A 15,192-nucleotide genomic window follows, 5' to 3' on the forward strand; every position below is an offset into this window, starting at 1 on the left:
AACAACAACAACAACAACAACAACAACAGAAATGTTGGAAAGAATGGGAGTTAGTTTCATGAACATGAACATTAAAATCTCAAAGTGTAGCACTTATTGGTGGGAATGTATTTTTTCCATTTCATGGTGAGCTGGCTGCAGGAGATAGAGTTGGCAACAGGTGGAAAGGAAGAGAGAGATGCTCCTTCCCTGTCTTCCATCCGTACCAAAGGCAAGAGCTTACTAATGTGGGCTCTGTACTCTAGGACTTCACTTGGCTTTCAGACCCCCTGAGGTTTAGCTTCCCATACAAAGAGCAAATTAGTCATGGAAATGTGACGGCTGTGTGTGTGTGAAGGCGGGCCACCTAGAAGCAGCTCTTCGTTTCAGAGTTTAAAATTGCTTCAGCCAAAGGTTGCCATCAAATGAGAATGACTTGTTAGACATTGGGCAATGAAGTAAGCTGTCATCATTTCAGTAAGAGGAGCTCTTTGCAGCCCTGTCTCCGGTGGTAATGCCACTGTGGGGCTCCTCTAGGGTTTGCGTTTTAAGCTTTGGCATCCTGTGGCACCAGGATGAGCTGGCTTGGGGTTAGAAAACCTGTACTGTTTGGTTAAGAATCCCAGTACTCAGGAGGCAGAGGCAAGCGGATCAATGTGAGTTCAAGGCCAGCCTGGTCTACAAAGCAAGTCCAGAACAGCCAAGGCTACACAGAGAAACCTTGTCTTGAAAAACCCAAAAAAACTGTTCTAGATTTGGTCTTTTGACCATTATTCCTCAGAATCACCTAGAGAAACTCTTAAAAAGGCAGATTCCTGAGTCCATTCCAACCCCACTGAAGTGGAGTCCAGCGGGCTTGGTCTGGGCCTGAGAACCTTTAGTAAATACTCAAGGTAATACAGGGTTAAGGAAGCTTAAATTTGAGACAGTCTGCCAGGATAAATGATGCTAAATAAGACAGAGGTAATAGGGCCAGCTCAGGCCAGCTAACCCAGGCCCAGGCTGCTGCTGCAATAAACAAGAGGCCCACTGTGCTGTATTAGTGATAGTCCCAGGACACTGCAATTTCAGATGAGCTTGGATGCATTTAAAGGTAAATGAGGAGTAATGGGGAAATTCTGTCTTTTACCTCTTATCTCTTTGAGAGAAGTTGCAGTACCAGAAGGCTCCTTTTTGTCTATAGAAACCTTCACGGGTGAATTTTTTGTGTGGACAAGTAACGTTAAGGGAGGTTTTTAAATTTTTTTTTTTTGTTTTTAAAGTTTACCATCATATTTATAAAGCTTAGCTAAGTGGTTTAAAAAATTCAGTTTACTTTATTTATTTTTAGCATAGCCAATATCTATCCCATCACTATGCTGGTTAGTTTTGTCCACTTGGCACAATAGAGTCATTTGTGAGGAGGGAACCTCAATTGAGGATTTGCCTCCAGCTGCTTGACCTGTGGGCATGTCTGTGGGACATTTTCTTAATTGATAATTGACATCAGAGGGCCCAGCCCACTGTGGGTGGTACTATGCCTAAACAGGTGGGCCTAGACTGTATAGGGAAGGTAGCTGAGCAATCCAAGGAAACAGCACTTCTCCATGGTCTTTGTTTTGGCTTATCTGGAAGATAGACTGTAACCTATGAGCCAAATAACCCTTTTTCTTCCCAAATTCTGTGTTTTATCGCTGCAAAGGGAAGCTAACTAGAACTGAAATTGGTACCAGAGAGTGGGATATTGCTGTGGTGGATCTGATCATGTTGGGTTTTTGGGGGGATTGTTGGAAGGCCTTTGAAGCTTTGGGCTAGAAAAATCTGTTGAGCACTCAAGCTTAATAGGCTGCCCTATGGAAATGTGATAGATAAAATGTTGAAATAAATTCAGACAATGGAGGCCTAGCTTGTGAAATTTCAGAGGAATGTTTGAGAGACCCTCACAGATTGTACTGGGGCTGTTTGTGTGTTAAGTTTGACTTAAGAAAAAGAGGTTGCCAGTTTGAGAAGGAGACAAGAAGTGGGCATAGGAGAGGTTGGAGGGAAGAAAGGAAAGGTGATGAATCAGCCTGCCTCCATCTGAGGCTTACAAGCCATTTTATAGTAACGACAAACTAGGTTTATTCTTGTTTATGATTAAACCTCTGTTTCTCAAGGATTCGGTTATGTCCAACCTGTCACCTTGACTACAAATGATTCTGTATTGTCTGTTCCAGGAAATGGCAACTGTGTCTTTGTTTCAAAGTTTATTGTAACCATCTTGCCACCCTACCTTTATTTCAAAAGGTTGTTATTACTACCTTGTTTGTCTACCTGTTGTTATGACTACTTTGTTATGAGCCCCTTGCAATCATGTCTTTGTTTCAGGAGGTTGTTATGGTTTGTTCTGCTCCTGTAACCCTGCCTATTTGGCCTGCCAAATTTCTCATTTGGAAGCCTTATACCCCTTAGCTTTGAAAACCTTGTCTTCCTTACTTCCAAGGCTGACCTCTTGAACTCTATCTTAGGGGGAGGCAGCCCATGTACATGAAAAAAAAAAAGCTTGCTTTAATTAGTTTGGCTATGATGATTTGAGTCAATGGTCTTACTCCTCACTTTGGGAGTAACAAAGGGGTAAATGATGTGGTTCCATTTTAAGAAAAATATATTTAAAATAGATGTTTACTTGTAGATTTCTAGGACCCTCTGGATCCTTTTATTTTGCTGTTCTCCCATGCGTCTCTCATTTAGAGTCCCAATAGGATGCCTTCCCCTCTGTCCCAGTTTCCTGGTAAGTGAAGGCTTTCGTGGGACATGCCCCTTGGGCTAGTATGCAGATATAAGTGAGTATATACCATTTGATTCTTTCTGCTTCTGGGTTAACTCACTCATTATGATCATTTCTAGCTCAATCCATTTATCCACAAATTTCGGGAATTCCTTGTTTTTAATAGCTGAGTAGTATTCCATAGTGTATATGTACCACAGTTTCTTTATCCACTCTTCTACTGAGGGACACTTAGGCTGTTTCCATGTTCTGGCTATTATGAATAAAGCTGCTATTTGGGCCCAGGGGTCCCGCTCAAACTAAGGCACCAGCCAAGGACAATACAGGAGGTAAACTTTAAACCCCTTCCCAGATCTAGCCAATGGTCAGAATATTCTCCACAGTTGAGTGGAGAGTGTGATACGACTTTCTCACGTACTCTGGTGCCTCACATTTGACCATGTCCCCTGGAGGGGGAGACCTGGTGGCACTCAGAGGAAGGACAGCAAGTAGCCAAGAAGAGACTTGATACCCTATGAGAATATATAGGGGGATGTAATCCCCCTCAGGAACAGTCATAGGGGAGGGGAATAATGGGAAAATGGGGGGGGGGGAGGAATGGGAGGATACAAGGGATGGGATAAACATTGAGATGTAACAAGAATAAATTAATAAAAAAAAAATAAAAAAATAAAATAGATGTTTATAAATCATAATAAATTTTTGTAAGAAAAAATCCTGTGTAAAAAATGAAACTTTTGCTTTATCAGGGCAATAGATGCTGGTAAACTAGGGATAAAAAATTAGACGTGATTATTAAGAGATGAGCACCATGGAGTTGAAATCTCCTGAGAATTCTCTAGTATCTTCTCAATGTTAGCACGTAGAAGCTGTGGTTAAGAGAATGATAAGGCTATATCTCAAGCTGGCAGCCAAATTTGGTGATTTTGGTGACATGGAAGCTACAGGATCCAAGAAGTCATTGAGAGCAGCTGAACCTTGTTGCTTTGTGGCACCACTGGAATTTCCCTGAAGAGAGGCTATCTGTGAAGGTGCAGCCTTAGCTGCAGTGTAGACACAAAGACTGAAGGGATCATGGAGAGAAGTTGAACCTTGTCCCTGAGAGGACAAGAAAAGCCGTTGGTGAAGACGCAGCTCCACTTGTAGTGGAAACACCAGCATATTGCTGATGACAAGACCATGGGACAATCATCAAGGACAACATAAGTGTGGAGTGGAGTTAACCTCTGAGACAAACTGTGTATGCTGTGGAAGAATTGGAGAATTTGAGCTATCAAGGCCCTTTGGAGCCCAGAAGATTGTGAGTGAGTTTCAGATGTCAGACATTGAGCTACAGGATTTGGAGCTACACTGTTGGACTTTTGTTTAAGAATGCTTGTTTTTACGCCCCAGTTCTTCGAATTTGGAGAAAGTATTCAAATTTTTATTTTTTACCAGAACTCACCACTTTGGTCTTTAAGAAAAAAAAATTGAACTTTTAAACTGATGAAAAATTTAAAGACTGTGGGACCTTTGAGGTTGGACTGTGTTTTCTATTGTGATAGCAACATGAAATCTTGAGCACATATATGAAGGAAACGGTGGTAGTTTCATGGTGATGTGTTTGTGTATAAAGTTCACAAGGAGTCAATTGTGCTATTTAGTTTTTTTTTCCAGCTTGATGGAAGTCTCAATCGAAGAGTTACCTACATCAGAATGTGCTGTTGGGCATGCCTGTGAGACTTTTTCCCCTTACTAATCAATGTAGGAGAGTGCAGCCCATTGCGGCCAGTACCACCCCTAGGCAGATGGGCCTGGGTTATATGAGAAAGCAGGCTGAGCTAAGCAAGTCACAGAAGCAGCTTTCCTTCTTGTTCTTTGCTTCAGTTCTTGCCCCCAGTTTCCTTCTTTGACTTCCCTTGATGATGGACATTTATGACAAATAAATGTTTTATTACAGTATCAAAAATCAGACTGGGATAGTCCAGTCCCATGTCACCAGTATCTGAGCACTGCATGGTTAACATGGTGACTCAACGCAAAAGCTTCTGTTCCCACTTGTGCACATTTATGCCCACATTTCTGTCAGCCACACCCATTATGCTCAGGTTTCTGTGGGGACATATGCATGCTTACACCCATACTTTCGTGCGCTAAATGAGTGTTGATCGCTACACTTTGGTGGGGCAGAAGCGCATGTATCGTTACACTCTGGTGAGTTACATGCACATTTATACTCATATTTCTGTCAGTTACATATGTGCACACCCACACATCTGTGGTTCACATGTACACATGTATAGTCGACATCCGCACTTCTGTGGCTCACACACAAGTATGCACCTATCCTTTTGTGAGTTGCGGTTGGCATTGCTGTCCTATCTCAGCTTTCTCTTAACCCAGCATCGATTTGTATCCATTCTGCATCAAGTTAACATCTTGATTTATGTGGCAAGAACAAGTTTTCATGCCCACGTGTGGGCTGACCCCTGTGCTTTTTTTCCTCAGGAAAAAAAAATACCAAGTGCTTTGGGTTTTGTGTTAATGAGCATTGGAAAGCTGTCAGTTCTTACTTCAGGTTTTATTCAAGTCAATATCACTGACCTTCACCTAATGATCTGTCACACACACACACACACACACACACACACACACACACACACACACACACACGCACCCCTGAGATCAAAAGTGGAAAAACAGAAAGAAGAAAGGTTGGGAGGAAGTAGTTTGTAACTTATTTTTTTTATCTAAGACGAGTAAGATCACTTCAAAGAAGACCAAGGAAAGCCCTGGAAAACCCTAGATTGTTATTAGGCTAATAGATGCTGCATTTTTTTCAGTGTGCTTTTTCTTTTTTGTGGGGTAAAGCTAATTTATATAAAAGATGTTTTCAATTGAGAACCTTTCCAATGTGTGTTGTAACCTCTTCTGACAGGAGTGGATGGACCGCTCCTGGCACATATGTGTCTTCTGCACATTTCTATATCACCAAGGTTGACCAGTACTCTTGCTTTGTCTGGATGTCTCTTTAGCAATAAAATATCCCTTGATACAGAAAACCTCATCTTGGAAAAAAACAGGATGGCTGGTTATTCTAAATCTATCTAGGATATATTTGATTACATAGGTATTTTTTAAAAGCATTAAAATTTAATATATTTTTTATTTGTATCTTAAAGTATATTGTGTTTCTATCATATGTAATAGTCTACAACTTTTAGTAAATGCACACAGTAATGATCTCTTTATGGTATTTTACATATGTATATTATTCTATTTATGTTCAATGTCTTTCTACATTTTCTCCATACCTTCTCTTTTCCCCTACAGTTTTCCTTCTCCCCCACAAATGTAGCCTTCTTCTGACATTATACATCTCTGTCACACACAGAGGTTCTGCACACAACAGTTGCTGGTTTCTTTCCTTCTCATTATTTTCTGTTGTCCCATCCTTCACTTAGACCCTTTCTTCCTCCCCCACACAGTCCTATTCAGCTTTCTTATAGACAGATGTTTTCTAGCATGACATTTAATTTTCAACAATGGTCTGTTCTTTAATGGAAATCTATAGTTTTGTCTATATAAGCATACTTCTATGCTGATGCCATATACATAAATGGAAAGGCAATTAAAAACCGAGTCTCATAGGTGACAGTGCAGATTCAGATGCCTGTTAAATTTACCCAAATCTTGGGCTAGAGCGATTGTTAGCTTCTGGGTTCAGCATCTCCCTTTCAGACGATTGATGCTCAGAGAAGATTGTGCCTTTCTTGTGCAGTCTACACAGTAAGAGAGAGTCAAGATCTAGAACTTGGCTTCCCTTGACTTTTAAGCGTAGATTTTTAAGTTCCAATGTGTTTGAAAGTTGCCCTGCTTCTAGAAACAATTGTCTGACTCTGAAAGATGTGGTATCTTTGTACTTGAGAGACGCTGTCTCAGGTTGCGTTGATTGCTGCATGGGGTTATGAATTAATAGTGGGAAGCAGCAGCCGGTTCCTCTCCCATGGTGAAGCCATCTCCCCTCATGATCATAAGTACTGCTTCTTCTTAAAAAAAAATTTAATATTTTATTAATTTATTCACATTACATCTCAGTTGTTAGCCTGTCCCTTGTATCCTCCCATTCCTCCCTCCCTCCTGCTTTCCCCTTACTCCCCTCCCCTATGACTGTGACTGAGGGGGACTTCCTCCCCCTGTATATGCTCACAGGGTATCAAGTCTCTTCTTGGTAGCCTGCTATCCTTCCTCTGAGTGTCATCAGGCCTCCCCATCCAGGGAACGTGGTCAAAAATGGGGGACCAGAGTTCGTGAAGCATTGCTTCTTGCTCAGAGAAAATGAGGTTAAGAAATGTGTACAGTTCTGCTGTTGGTGTTACCTATTCCTTTTATTTCTATTAATATTTCCAATTAAAACTTACCTTGAAATAAGAAGGTGAAAGCAGCACATGCTGATTGCTTTGTTTAGTAGGCATGCATATAAATGTTAAATGTTAGTTTCTCCAAAGACTTACACCATATCTTAAGTCAATGTTTTATTTATAGATGAAGCTCAATATTCTGAGTCAGAGTCCGCATCTACCATCTGTTCTCTTCCATCTTTTCCATTAGACCTAAAGGGGGGAGGGGAACCTCTAAAAACAGAATCTTAAATTTAACTTGAAAAATCCCAAAGCTGAGCCAATGTTTTCAATGAGTGATCAGTTCCCGATGACTGTCTTAAACTTGGTCTTTTTTTTTTTTTTTTTTTCCAGACTGAACCGTAGAATCAAAATGGACTTTTTTCTCAGAGATGTTGATCAGGCTTTAACATGCCCGTAAAGACTCAGTGTTGTTCAATTAGTTGAGGAGAAAAAATTGTTGCTTATTTTTCTTTGGTGTCTAATTTTATTTCCTTAACTGAATGCACCGATAAATGTCTTTATTGGGATTCAGAGCAGGGCTCAGTAGGTGAAGCGCTTGCTGTGTAAGCCTGAGGCCCGCACCTAATAAATACGAAATGCATTTGCAAACCTGCCTGACATCCCAGCACATGAGAGGTGGATACAGGATCCCCAGAGCCAGTTGGCTAGCTAGAATAGCCACAGGGGTCAAGGTTCAAGTGAGGGATGCTGCCTTAATACATACAAATTGAAGAAGATGCCTGATATCAAACCCCGACTCTGCAGTCATATGGGCACTCATATGTGCACGCCTTCATACCTGTGCCCATGCTCATGTAGACAGTATGCACACATGTGCAAACACTGTATACATACACATGCAAAATGAGAAATCTTTATTATATTTGTTCTTATATTAAAAAAAAAAAAAAAAACCAAGCATTGTAAATCAGCATTACTCAATGTCCCAGAATGATTATGGGGTAAAAGAGAGTTTTCATTCCACTGTGGCTTTTTAATTTGATGGTTTATGGATGCAGATACTTCCTAATGCACCTTGCTGTTGTTCTCATGGGCATCTACCAGAATGAATTAACCATGACCTTCTCAAGATGAATGTACAAAGGATTTCTAGACAAGGGTGATTTGGGACGGTCCTGACCAAGGCTGACTTGCCTTCTGGGTAAACCAGTCTTCCTAAACACCATCTGGCCTACATGGATGCGGAGCTGCACAGGGCCCCTGGCAACTGTCATCTTGATTGTTGCTTATCTCTTCTTTGTTAGGGAATCATCCAGGATGGCAAGATCATCTTCATGCCGAACGGGTTCATCACACAGTGTCCTAACCTAAATCGCAGTAAGTGGCACTTAGACATTTCTGAATTTAATATTGTGTGACTTGCTCCTAGTGTCAGACAGAAACATCTGGAAGGGTACGCAGAAATTATTTAAGATTGACTTTGGAGAAGATAAAGACAGTAAAAGGATTATCTGTCATAGATATTACTGTGTCTTCAAGTTTGAAAAAAGATTTTGCTATTTCAAAATTACAATTTGAAGGTAAGAAAGGATTAGACAATGGATTCTCTATGTTAGAACAAATAAATATATTTAATATAATTATATAAATGTATATTTAATTTAAGAATATATTTCTCAAAAAAATTATTCTTTAGAATTGTTGACCTGGGTATGAGTCACTCTTAGAAATTTCCTTTTTTTTTTTTTTAGTTAGTTTTCGATACATATGAAGATTTAGTTTAAAAATATCATGTTTTTTTCAGTTAATGGCCTCCTTCTTTTCACATTATTATTATTAGTAAGAGTGAGGGAAACAGTATCAGGACCAGAGATCGTCTGTCATTTTCCTCAAATTTTAACCTCAACAAAGCAAAACCCCTTGTGTAGTTAAATAACTCTTGTTGAAATCTCTCTCTCTCTCTCTCTCTCTCTCTCTCTCTCTCTCTCTCTCTCTCTCTCTCATTTGAGCACAAGATCAACAGCTACTTTCTGTTTTTTTTTTTTTTTAATTGAGCTTGCCCAACATGCAGCGATTTCCTGAGCCTGGTTCAAGGAATAATGGATTTACAAGAGCTTTTGGCCAAGATGACTGCAAAAGTAGGTGTCTAAATTCACTGCAATAGTACGTCTCTCTATCCTACCTGGAATCCAGAGCTATATGTTTTAATGGAAACACTTTCAGCTGGGCATGTGCAAAGTGCTATGACAAAATGTTTCATTCTTGCTTGAAATGGGACTGCCCGTGGTAAACACAACTATCGAGGTCTTTGATACAATTGGGCTGTATCACAGTGACTTTCTGGGAAGTGCTGGGAAACGGAATGCAGCCTGTGTCACTGTAGGTTCCTTGTGAATGAAAAGGCAATTTGCCCAGTGGCTAGGAGAGCAGTAACAATAAGAGATGACGTATGGCCAGAGTCACTGCAGCTTGGGAGCTAATGCGTTTTGGATGTAAGAATAATTGGCAATAATCAGGAGGGTCAAACAGCTATCCCGGGCAGATATCTGTCATTGGAAGGCATTCCATCAAGCGTCTAATATGTGACTCATTGTCAGATTGGTCCTGAGTTAAACGGAGGGGCAAAGACACCTTCGCACTTCATCGTTTATGCAGCAGACATTGTGTGTGCATCTGGGATGTTCCCAGGCCCCTTGTTAGACACGAAGTGCCAACGATGAACAAAACAAGCCCTCAGAAATGTTCATGTCGAGTAAATGAGCCCCAGATGTAAATCACTAGGGCCTCTCATATGTATTCATGAAGCATGGCTTCACATGAAAAGCCAAAGCCTTGTAGAAAAGGGCACTGAAAAAAAAAAAAAAAAAAAAAAAAAAAAAGAAACAAAATGAAACAAAACAAAACAGAACAAAACAGAAAATGCTGTTGTTATGGTCGTAATCACTCCTGGACATGGATTCTTGCCTAGGGCAAAGGAAGAATTAGGTTGGGCCTAAGAGACATTATACTCCGCAAAAGTAAGAATTTTAATGACAGTGAAATGAAACATTAGTCCCCTTCCACTTGTGACTGACTGCTGCTGGCCCTCAGTGGTGGCAAGTGGAAATGTATGTGTGTGGAGGTGTGGGCCAGAGACTAGGAGCCACAGATCAAGGCTGAGACAACCTTTCTATCTCAGACTAGACTTTTGGTCAAGACATCTTTGTGTGTGTGTGTGTGTGTGTGTGTGTGTGTGTGTGTGTACATGTGTGTGTGTGTGTGTGTGTGTGTGTGTGTGCATGTAGGTGGGTGCATCCATGCATAGGTATAAAAGCTGAAAGTCAATATTGCTATTTCCCCCGAGTTACTTCCCACCTTAGTTTTTGAGACAGTGTCTCACTATACCTGGAGCTTGCCTATCAACTGTATTGGTTGCCTAGTGAGCCCCAGAAACCCTCCTGTCTCTGCACCCCCATTGCTGATATAATCAGGCCAACACAGCTGCCTCTTTACCCGGGCAATAGAGATATAAAGTCAGGTCCCGAAGTCTGCACACTAAGCACAGAAGCCACCAAACTATCTTCCCAGTGCCCCAACCAAATCCTCTTTTTTTTTTTTTTTTCTGGAAAAGAGAGAAAATACTTTTATAAAGAGAAAGATGGAGACTGAGGCAGGAGTCCTAAAACATTAGCTTTTCACCTTCAGTGTGTGGAGGAAATTTGAGTCGCAGCCAATTATTCGCCAGTTCAGCTTGTGGCACACAGAGGCTTTTATGTGGCATTGTCTGCAGCAGCTTGATCTCAATACTGGTAATTATATTTTAGCATGCTAGCACATTTTTAGAACAAGACACATGTCACTCAGCCTCAGGTGGTGGCTGGCCCCCGTTCTCAGCCCCAGGAATGCTCTTTTCTTTCCCATTCTCTCCCATTGTGGGCAATGCCATTTTTTCCCTTTTGAACTGTGCATGGTCTCGGAGCCACGAGGAACTCTAACCTTCAAACATTATTATATAAAATGGGAGTTGGTGAAGTGGAAGACATTTAATTGTGGGAAATTATAAGATAAAAATAGTTTCATTCACCTTCTAAACCTGCTATCTTTATGCTTTGTGGATGTATAAACCTGTTCCTTCCAAACTGGATAGATGTGTAATCCTGCAAGGGACTTCTTCCATTTTTGCTGCATTGTTTGGAGTCCATGGTAATATAGAATGGGAACTGGACACAGAGGGACACACACACACACACACACACACACACACACACACACACCTAACTAGCCAATTGTGGGCTTTTGCAGGCTAAGAGGCAAAATTTAGGATACTATGTATATATGTATTTTATTAAAATATAATTGTGTATAACCTAAAATGCAACCATTGAAAATGAGAAAACCATTCTTAGCTTACAGGCTATACAAAAATAAATGGTAGACGAGATTTAGCCTGTGGAACTTGAGTTCTCAGCCACTGATGTGGAGTAAACGGAAAACGTATACATTAGGTAAATTTATTGAGCAGTTTCTATATGTCTGGCCCAACGCTTATCTCTTATGTGTGCTATCCCTTTAATTCTCCAAATAACTCTGAGAGTATAGTTCAATGTGTTAGCATACTTCACAGCGGAGAAGACTGAGGGTCAGGATGGGTAGGTAGCTAGCTCTTCCTGAGACAGTGGAAGGCAGATCCAGGACCAGAGCCCAAGATTCTTGATCCTGACATTCTGGCCACATCCACAACAAGTTTGTATTTAGGGAAAAGAGCATTGTAAAGAGGAATAAGATAAAATGTGAAGAAGGGAAAAGGTGGGTATTAAGAGGTGGATAGCAAGAGGATAGAGGCCTCAGGAAAGAGAAGGAATTAAAGAAAGGGCCACCTCACAGAGCCACGCCTACTCTCAGAGTCACTGTAGGGAGTGAATGCAGAGCAGCAGCCTGCAACCACCCAGGAGGAGGAAGTCTGGGGCAGGAACAAGACCATTTACCTCTCCCTTTGCCTCTGAACTGCTTGTTTTCTTTGGGAACTGGTGGTTCTTTGAGCCCTCGGTTGACATTGTGTATTCTCCTGCAAAGATGATGAGGACCCTTCTCTTTATCTCACCTGACTGCACAGAAGCACGCTCCTAGCCTAGGGCCGCCAAGGCAAAGGCTGTGGGAAGAATTTGTAAAGAATTTCCCAAGGATAAGGTTTTCTCCCTTCTGCCAGTGGTAAAACAGGAACAGAAGGCTTTTCTGTGCTGTGTAAGGCTTTCCCTTTCTGTCCTATGTGCTGTGTGCTATGTCCACTCACAATTGGGAGTGTAGCCTTTCACAGCCTCACCTTTGCACATGAGTTTTCCTTAAGGACCATGTGTAGACTATATTGTCTATCTACTCTCCTTTTCTTCCTATGTAACCATCACGATCGGAGTCCCAGGGCCCTGTGTTTTGGTAGAGACCTTCAGGGTATGGTTGGGTTTGGTGCTTGCTGGTCCCCTGGGATTCCTTCTGTCACTTTGCTTTAGCTTTTGTGTCTTTCTTTTGAGTTGCATCAATGGTGACTTTTGAGATTTTTACTTATATGCTAGACACGGGATTTCAGTTCATCCAAACAGAAAAGTCCTTCAGGGCATCTGATCTACCATCTCGGTGGAAACAAAACATCATTTATCCTGTGGGCAGATTGAAGGATATGGAGTCTGGAGATGTGATACCAACTGGATGTTAAATACGGTTCCAAAGATGCAAAGAGAATTGGATGGCATCAAGTCTAGTTGGACACAGGGTTTGTCTTCAATTAAGTAAACCTGGTGTATATTCAGGGGGAGGAGGTCCCCCTCGGTCACAGTCATAGGGAAGGGGATTGGGGTGAAAGTGGGAGGGAGGGAGGAATGGGAGGATATAGGGGATGGGATAGAAAATGAGATGTAATATGAATTATTTTATTTTTCAATAAAAATGTGTTATATAAAAAAAAAAAGTAAACCTGGTGTGACAAGTGTTAGTGGGTGTGACTAGAGTTGGGCCTAGGTTACCCAGCAGCTATGAATAAGACACCAATGTAATTAGAGAGCTCAGGGCAGAGATGGGGACAGGGCTTTGGAATCATACCAATCTGATCCTGTGCCACCTTTTCTCATTCTTGTGGGTGTTCCTAGTCTTGAACAAGCTGTTGGACTTTTCCAGCTGCCACATCCCCATCTGTAGAGATAATTAGTCCTGACATCAGCCTAGGAGATTTGGTATGTGCTAGAAGATGTACATTCAGTGAGCTTTGACTGCTATTCATACTGGTAAACCAGGAAAGACCAGTCATCTCTAGGGAAATGCACACCTTCCTCAGTGGTTAGACATCACAGACACCAGCGACGTCTCCTGGGTGCTGTGGGGACTTCCATCTATAGCAGGAACAGAAAGGACTTGAAAAGATATTTCTTATGTAGCTTTCCTGACCTGGGTTGTAGTGGAAACCTCAGAGTCCTCCTGGAGAGCAAGTCTAGTACGTAGTGCCACCCCTGGTCCTGAGTTGATTAAAAAAGAAAGCTGAGCAAGCCCTGAGAGGAAGTGAGTGAACAGCACCCATCCACAGGCTCTGCATCAGTTCCTGCCTTCAGGCTCCTGCTTTGAATTTGCCTTGGCTTCTGTTCATGATAGACAGTAAACTATATGGTGAAATGAACTTTCTCTTCTCAAGCTGCTTTTGGTTCTGGTCTTTCTCACAACCAGTGAAAAGTAACTAAAACATTGTCTTCCTGAGAGTGACTTAATTTCCTTATATGACTCTCTCCACTTGCATCCATTGCTTTCCTGCAAATATCATAACTTTATTCTTCTTTATGGCTAAAAATAATCCCATTGTCTGTATGTACACATTTTATCTATCCATTGCTTTGTTGTTGAAAACATTGGTTGGTTCTACAACTTAGCTTTGTAAACAGTGATGCAGAGGACATTGACATGCAAGTCTTTCTGGGATGTGTTGACATCGAGTCTTTCGGGTAATTACTGAGAAGTGGCATAGCTTGGTCATACTGTACATCTGCTTTAAGGAAGTCTGACACTGGTTTCCATAGTAATTGACTAGCGCATGCTCTCACTCTGTAAGGCTCCCTTTTATCTGCACCCTCCCCAGCTGTTGCTTTTATTTGTGTTCTTGTTAACTGCCCTTCTGACTGGCATGAGCTGAAATCTCTCACCCTATCCCTCACATCATTCCTCAGCTGTCTGAAGTCTTCATTTTATCCATCTATCTATCTATCCATCCATCCATCCATCCATCCATCCATCTATCTATCTATCTATCTATTGTTGCTGTGATAAGAGACCCTGACGAAAGTGACTTACGGGAGGCAGGATTTTTCTGACCCTTTGTCCCCGGTTATGGCCCATCCTTAGCAGGGAAGCCAAGGCATCAGCAAGTTGAAGCGACTGGTGAGATTGGCTCCACAGTCAGGAGCAGAGGGCAGTGAACTGATGGGTACATGCTAAGGCCTGGTCCTTTGCACTTAGCTCAGTGCCCAGGACACAAAATGATGCTGCCCAACCCAGGGTAGGTTTTTATATCTCAATTAACCAAATTAAGAAAAGGCCTTCATAGGCAGGCATGCCTCCAGGCAAACCCATCTAGACAAGCCATCGCTGAGACTCTTAAGCCAGGAAATTCTAGATTGTGATCAGTTGACAATTAAAAGCGACCACCCTCATAATGGGGGCAAATGTTTTCTCATATCCTTATTGGCCATTTGTACCCCATCCCTTGATGAAGGTCTCTTCCTTCATTAAGCCTGTTTGTTGGTATTTTTTGGTGTTTAGTTTGTAGAGTTCTGTGACACCGAGTTCTGATATTAGTCAGGGCCATCTAGACTTTCTATGACTGGGAACTCCTTTTTAAAATTACATTTACTTACATGTTTCTGTTTGCATGCACACATGTGCACATGTGTTGGTCAGATAAGCACCTGCAGGACTCGGGTCCTTCCTTCTATCCTGTGTTTCTGGTAATGCAACTCAGTTCTTCATGCTCTCCAGCAAGCAGCTTTACTTGTTATACCAACTAGCCAGCTCCCAGGGTTGGGATTCCTTGATTACTTCTGTTTAACTCTCTGAAATCTGTGTAGGTAAATCAAATCCCACTTAGAGTGGCATTTCAAGCTAGGGAATATTTCA

General features: G+C 41.6%; 1 protein-coding gene across 2 annotated transcripts in view; it reads left to right on the forward strand.

Moving 5' to 3' along the window:
- Nell1 (neural EGFL like 1) overlaps positions 1–15,192 on the forward strand; it is an 884,393-nt gene that overhangs the window by 235,414 nt on the left and 633,787 nt on the right. For both annotated transcript variants that reach the window (XM_051148614.1, XM_051148615.1), the window contains exons 6-7: positions 8,373–8,445; positions 9,124–9,206. In XM_051148614.1, the coding sequence (XP_051004571.1) occupies positions 8,373–8,445; positions 9,124–9,206 (156 nt within the window). The remainder of the gene's footprint in view (positions 1–8,372; positions 8,446–9,123; positions 9,207–15,192) is intronic.

Source organism: Acomys russatus, chromosome 7 (assembly GCF_903995435.1).
Source record: "Acomys russatus chromosome 7, mAcoRus1.1, whole genome shotgun sequence".
NCBI classification, from domain to species: Eukaryota; Metazoa; Chordata; class Mammalia; order Rodentia; family Muridae; genus Acomys; species Acomys russatus.